The sequence below is a fragment of the Macrobrachium nipponense genome, chromosome 29 (assembly GCF_015104395.2).
Source record: "Macrobrachium nipponense isolate FS-2020 chromosome 29, ASM1510439v2, whole genome shotgun sequence".
NCBI classification, from domain to species: domain Eukaryota; kingdom Metazoa; phylum Arthropoda; class Malacostraca; order Decapoda; family Palaemonidae; genus Macrobrachium; species Macrobrachium nipponense.
Window position 1 is genome coordinate 16,279,377 of NC_061092.1, and position 7,352 is coordinate 16,286,728.

The 7,352-nt window shown below is 36.8% G+C and overlaps 1 protein-coding gene across 1 annotated transcript; it reads right to left on the reverse strand.

Annotated features, from left to right (window-relative positions):
* Positions 1-240: 240 nt before the first annotated feature.
* Positions 241-2,441, reverse strand: LOC135205945 (pro-resilin-like). Its single transcript, XM_064237134.1, has 3 exons — positions 2,420-2,441; positions 1,427-1,549; positions 241-686 (listed from the first exon to the last, which is right to left on the reverse strand). The coding sequence occupies exons 1-3, from the start codon at positions 2,429-2,431 to the stop codon at positions 429-431; spliced, it is 393 nt and encodes a 130-aa protein (XP_064093204.1). The 5' UTR covers positions 2,432-2,441; the 3' UTR covers positions 241-428.
* Positions 2,442-7,352: the final 4,911 nt, after the last annotated feature.

The window sequence follows — 7,352 nt, forward strand, 5'->3', positions numbered from 1 at the left end:
ATATTATTAAAATAGGGAGCCTGTTTAGAGAGGGATTTAGGCATTAAAAAGATTCTGTACAAATTGGAGTATTAATCATAGAAAGTAAAAAGATGCATTTCTGGGGCAGAGAAAAATTTATTTAATAAATTGAAAGCGTGATGACAGCTGCCAAATCGACCTCTAGACCCTTCACAAAATCAGGTCGATCTCTGTCACTTTCTTGTCATTTTCAGAGTGATAAAGGAATGAAACGCACTGTTTTCTTGCACGATGTATTTTGGGGATCTCATGGCACAGCGAAAAATATATATATTACAAATCTACAATAATTCTACGCACGGTGGATGATGACTCGTGAACACATGAACATGACGTTTAATCCTGTGATGAGATGAGACAGTCCGTTCTTATAGACCAACAGGTCTTTTATTAAAAGAGGGGACGAATTAGACGTATACGGGAGGAGGAGGGGGGTGGGGGTAGGCGGGTTTGTAATCGGGGTAGACAGCCTCTCCTTGGTAGGTGACCTCAGCGATGAGGCCGTCGCCGTTGTCGACGTACTTGACGATCTGCTTCCGACCGTCGGGGAGGTCGACGGTGTAGCTGCCCTCGGTCTTGTAGCCATCGCGGGCCTCCGAGTGGCCGAAGTTGGCGCCGGAGTAGCCGTCGGCGACGCCGTAGTTGTAGGTGTACTTGGGAGGAACCTGAGTGGAAGAAAAAAGTTAAGTATATCTTAGTTTTACCAGACCACTGAGCTGATTAACAGCTCTCTTAGGGCTGGTCCGAAGGATTAGATAGTTTTTTTACGTGGCTAGGAACCAATTGGTTACCTAGCAACGGGACCTACAGCTTATTGTGGGATCCGAACCACATTATATCGAGAAATGAATTTCTATCACCAGAAATAAATTCCTCTGGTTCCGCGTTGGCCGAGCCGAGAATCGAACTTCGGACAACCGGATTGGTAGCCGAGTGCGAAATCCACTCGTCCAACGAGGAATTAAAGCATATTTTGGGGGTTAGGACGATCGGCGCACCTGCAGGAGGAGGAGCTGGGTTTGATTCCCTAGGAAGCAACAGCTCTTTTGACCCTCTGGTACTCGGATAACTTTGGTAGGCTGTAAACCCAATTTATTGAAGGGTATGGGTCTAGCAACCTCATCCTAAAATTACATGTCAGGAACTAAAGAGTTGATACCTTCTGGAGCCAACTTTCTTAGGGAAGTGGTATATAGCTAATTATACATATTCACGTATATGTATACGAGTATGTGTATATAGTGACGTATTTGTAAATACCACTCATGAATATATATATGTGAATAAGTATACTCATATCAGCACATGTGTTCATTTCATTAATATACATGCAAGTACACTTACACGTTTATACACATGTATACTGGGGTATTTACACGCACCCAACAGAAACGAGTATACTTACATCAGGATACTCTGGGGCAGGGTGGTGATAGGCCGGGGCAGGGTGGTAGGGTGGGGGAGGGTGACCGTAGGGTGGGCGATCCCCCACGACGGCCATGATGACGCAAGACAGGACAACGACGATCTGAAAAAAAAAGTAAATAGATAAATAAAAATAGAATTAATTTCAAAAGTTCTGACCGGAGTGTTTTTGAGTTTGGAGTTGTCTTTTGCATTTGAAGCGGAGTTTTTTTTTTTTTGAGTTGTCAGTGAAGTGTTTTAAAGGATTAATTGAAGTCTTTGTTTTGAGTTTTGATTGAAGTAATAGCGTTCTGATGATCCAGAGCAAAATTGATTTTTGGAGTTTATTCAAAGCAACAAAGAGTGGCCATTTGATGTAAGGTTACTTTATAACGAAGGAATTGCGTTGATGAGTTAAATTCAAGGAACTGTTTCAAAATTTGTACTAGAATTATTTTGAATTAACGGTATTTATGGCTGTTGTAAAGGGAAAGCAATGCAATTTAGTGAATTATGATTATTAGTATCATTGCGTACATTTCATATAAGGTTACTTTATAACGAAGGAATTACGTTGATGAGTTAAATTCAAGAAACTATTTCAAAGTTTATACTTAAATTATTTTGAATTAATGGGGTTTATGGCTGTCGTAAAATAACAAGCAACGCTTTTTAATGCATTATGATTATTAGTATCATTGCTTAATCACCGATGCACTATAGAACAGCTAATCGAAAACATTCAGACCAAAATGATCTCCGGGAGCAATTTGAAGGAAATTTCTGAGAGTTCTCCAGATCAAAAGAGACTTGCAAACCTTGCAGTTTGTAATAGACAAATAAGTCTTCTCTTATTTTTGGAATTAATGTCGTTAGAAACTGGGTTTTCATAAGCCCCTCCAAAAAATACTCTTTCAATGCCCTTTCACAATTTCCTTAAGTGCTCTTCCAAATGTCTAGAAGAAGAAGAAGAAGCAATCCCGAGCCACTGTACCTGGAGAGACATGTTGAGAGCGTGTGATGTCTGTAGCTCGGCCAGCCGTTGTTTATATACCGCTCGTCTCGCCATCCTTTCTACAGGAAGTCTTCCAAGAAGAAGAAGAGGAGGAGGAGGAGGCGAAGGAGAAGGCGTTCTTCACGGCCGCAGAAATACAAAAAAATTAAAAGGCCGTCCTGACCATAGCAGACCAATTACGGCCTGGTTAATGGCCGTGGACAATTACGTCCACTAAAGCTGTCAGATCTGCATAGGAGTAGTAGTAGTACGCCTGCTGGGGAAACGCCCTTAGGCGTGGTAGGTTTTGATAGGGAGAGCCATGCAGAAAGTAGCAGATGATTTGTTAGGTGTTTCTTCTTCTTCTCTGTTCTTGTGTTGGAAGCGTATGCAGTTTCTTGTAGTTGTCAGGGGCTGAGAGCAATTAGTACATTTTTTTTTATCTTGCGTTGAAAGTACACGATCGTTCTTGTAGTCCAGAGAGGGAATATTTACAAGATTTTCTAGTCTGGCATTGAAAGTACATCATTTGACTTGCATTTATGCAGCACTTGGAAAATACATTTTCTTATTTGAATGTTTCTATTTGTCCATGTATCCTGTAATGAAGATTGCAAAAGTTTAAGAAAATTGTTACTTGTTTTAATAGTACATATTAATTTTAGTGCAGCTTTCTTATATACTTATATTTTTTAGTACTGCTACACGTTAAACTCGAATCTATGTTGCGCCTTGTTTATAAATTAGGATTTTAAGGACTTTTGATTCTTCCGGTCATTAATATGAAATAAGCTCTTGTTTTTCCAGTTGTATTGAACTTACAATTCAGAAATGGGTGGCTTTTTTTTTCTTCCGAAAACATTTGCATTTTTTTTTTCTTGTGAAGTTTAACCGTTTACAAATAAGCAGTTTTGTTAATCATTCGCTTGACAAGTAGAAACAAGTTTTTTGGGCGGCGCCCTTTGTATCCTTAAATACGTATATTTTGAGTTCTTGAGTAAATATATTTTGAGAGTTCATGAGTAAATATATTTTGAGTTCATGAGTAAATATACTTTGAGTTCATGAGTATATATACTTTGAGTTCGTGAGTAAATTATACTTTGAGAGTTCGAGTAAATATACTTGGCGTTCACGAGTAAATATATTTTCAGTTCATGAGTAAATATACTTTGAGTTCATGAGTAAATATATTTTGAGTACGTGCACATTTTAGCTTCTTTTTTTTTTTTTTTAACTAGATACGTATATTCCTCCACAAAATTAAAGTTGGAATTATTTCCTCTAAATTAATTCCGAATACCAAAATGGCTAGAATTATCACAACGGTTAATGGCAGGTGTCAGTGACTATATATAATATTGTACCGCTATTCGAATAACAACAATTCTATTAATGAATGAAGCGCAATGATGAAATAATCAGCGGATTGGGCAAAAAATGACTAAAGAATGGAACGCAGTTAACACCATCCCCGAAGCGTGAAAAAAAGCACACAAAAATAACAAATGAGCAGCGACAGAAAGTTCCTCTTTTCTCTTTGGCGCCGTCAGCGGCAGATTATCGAATTCCCGACGAATATGTGGAGTCAGGTGTTTAATTACAACGACGAGGTGTGGTCTGGCCAGTGTCTGGAAATTGCTCTAATTGCAAGACTTGAATTCTCCATCTGGCTCCAGGTCCGCGGCCTGTCTTAACTTTCATCTGCTCTTGGTATGCGCATAGTAGAGAATGTTGTACATTTTTTTGTTTACCTTATTAATTATAATACGCTACAGAAGGTCTTGTTGAATTTCCGTCAATACTTTACGTTGGGTGGGTTAAGGATAATGTGTGTGTATGTTTTTTTGAAATTATGGTTATATTTATTATACCTCTAGAATAGGGTATTTATAATTATACCATAATATCTCTAAAATAACATTCTAAATTTTGCTTTTTTGAGTAGTTCAAGGGAGGGGCAGTGTTTTGATATCTTTTGATCCTAGCAATCTGTTAAACATTTTGAAGACATTAAGTAATTTCATTGTGAACTAAATATAATTCTTTAAATTTATTCCTTTGTAAAAATTGTCGAATTCAGTCTGATGTACGTTCCATATATTTTTTCAGTAATTTCTGGTACTTTAGTATGTATTAATGAGTAGTGCGATTTACAATACCATTATTCACTCAGTAAACTTGAAGTAAACTTCGTTTTCATAGAGTATTCTTATAATTCCAAAAACCATACACAAAACCACAGGTATAACACACTCCTACTTTCAAAATATAATATAGTCATTATACAGTTCCGCATATTGTCAAAATAATTCCTTAGCACCAATTCTTATAAATGTTATGTCCATATCAATTTTCCACCCAATGTCAAAATAATTCCTTAACACCAGTTCTTATAAAATTTGTTATGTCCGTATCAATATTCCACCCAGGAGCACAAAAGGGAGAATTCCAAGTGAAACACAACTTCACACAATTTTTTTAATGCACAATCACATAACATTATTATATTTTCACAAAAATAGCTCAGCCTCTGTATAGGCAATCCGGCATTGATCCAGATTTTTTTTTTTTTTTTTTTTTTTTTTTTTTTTTTTTTGAAAGGAAAACGTATTATGGAAATGAATCTTTCGGTTACGATATATTCGGACGTATTCGGAGCACATGTTTGTTGCTGGCCTGGTTGCTGGTATCCATCCTTTTAGGCCTACTCTCAGAACTCACGTATCGAGTTGGATCGTCTGTTACGAAACTAAATAAAAAAAAAAGCCTTTGATAATTAGGACGCGTACGGTAAAAATAGCAGGGGTAAATTTATAATGCTTCTCATGATAAATGACGTTATGGAAGACAATAGCAGTTAACATAAAGGAGGTTGACTGTTAAAAACGGTAGCGCCGTGATGGTGGTGACTATAGCTGGTTCACTTAAGTGAACAGCTATAGTGAAATTAATTAAACGAACGGTAAGTTACCTCGGGAATAAGTGCTTTTAAATATAAGGTACGTTTGAATAATATGAACTAAAATAACGTAGTCAGTAAAATTATTAGTGGCGAGTTTAAAAGAAAAACTATAGATGCTTATCCAAGTATTTGATAATTCCCTGGAGGATAGAATGCTTCGATTTCAGGCGGAAGAATAAATAAGCTAATTTTTTCGTGCCAAACTGAAACGCTGCGATTTTAATCAGTTCGTCTGAAAAGTCATTTCAAGCGAATTAAAAACAAATTGTAATAAAAATTAATGAAAGTTAAAATAATGGTAAAGAATAGATGGAGTCTTTAGTCCCAACTCTTTGAGTTTGACGTTCTGAGGGCAGACCTTCGAAGGATCCTTTGGACATCAGAGGAACGTTAAGGTTTAGGAGGATTGGCGGGTTTAGGAGAGGAACCAGCAGGAGGAGGAGGAGGAGCAGCAGCAGCTGGAGCAGCAGGAGCAGCTCCGACCTTGGCTTCCCCTTTGTAGGTCACCTCCGCGACGAAGCCGTCGCCGTTGTCAACGTAGGTCACGATCTGCTTTCTGCCGTCCGGCAGAAGGACTTCGTAGCTGCCGCGGGTGTGGTACCCTTCGCGGGACTCTGCGGCCGCGAAATCGACTCCGGCCTTCTTGTCGACGACTACGTAGTTGTAGGAATACTTTGAGAGAGGGAGAGAAATGGTGAGGTTAAGGATATAACGGGTTTAGTCAGAATTGATTGATTTTTGTTAAGTCGATATTAAGATTGTTAGTTGAAAATATACACTGGATATCACTGAAAATAGTTTAAAAAATATATTGGATATCACTGAAAATAGTTTAAAACATATACTGGATATCACCGAAAATAGTTTTTAAAAATATTTGGATATCACTAAAAATAGTTGAATACATATACGGGATATCACTGAAAATAGTTGAAAACATATATTGTATATCACTGAAAATAGTTTTAAAAAATGTATTGGATATCACTAAAAATAGTTTAAAACATATATTGGATATCACTGAAAATAGTTTAAAACATATATTGGATATCACTGAAAATAGTTTAAGACATATACTTGATATCAATGAAAAGTGTTTAAAACACATACTGGATATCACTGAAAATAGTTTAAAACATATACTGGATATCACTGAAAATATTACATTTTTCAATGAAAGTTAGAATAACTTAATTATGGACACTAATGTTAATTTCTAATAGAAAATTTTTATCTGTGAGTTACATGGCTTCGGCAATTAGTGTATACCTGGAATTTCCAGCGTATATGTTGACTACTGTTATGCTCCAATCACCGAAAGCACAAGGAGGCTTACTTTGACAAAAGCCATAATCTTATCAATATTGATAGGAAGTAATGAATAAATTTAGCTAATTTAGCACAGTGAGAGCACTATATCACAGTAATGCATAAATTTATGAATATAGTTTATGAAGATCATGAAGGGAAATATCGCCACGGATATTGGAAGCGAGATAGGGTAATATGTCACTGGTTAATGAGGAACAAAGCTTGGGGAATATTGCCATGGCTACATTATTATTATTATTATTATTATTATTACTATTATTATTATTAATAATAATAAGAAGAAATTAAAGCTTCCAAAGAATTTGGCGTTCATTGGGAAGAACGAAGGGACATCAACTTGAAAAATACCAAAAGAACCTTTTTTTTTTTTTTTTTTTTTTTTTTTTTTTTTTTTTTTTTTTTTTGTTTTTTTTTTTTTTTTTTTTTTTTTTTTTTTTTGCATACTTACTGACGCAGGTGGATATTCCTCATGCGTGTGAGGAGGAAAGGCAGGTTGAGGAGGAGGAGGAGGAACGTGGAAGTGAGGAGCTGGTTTCTGCTCTATATGCGTGTGAGGAGGGACAAGGGAGCCGTAGTAGGGAGGGGGAGGGGGAGGGGGAGGAGGACCGTGGACGAAGGGTCTATAGTAAGGTTTTG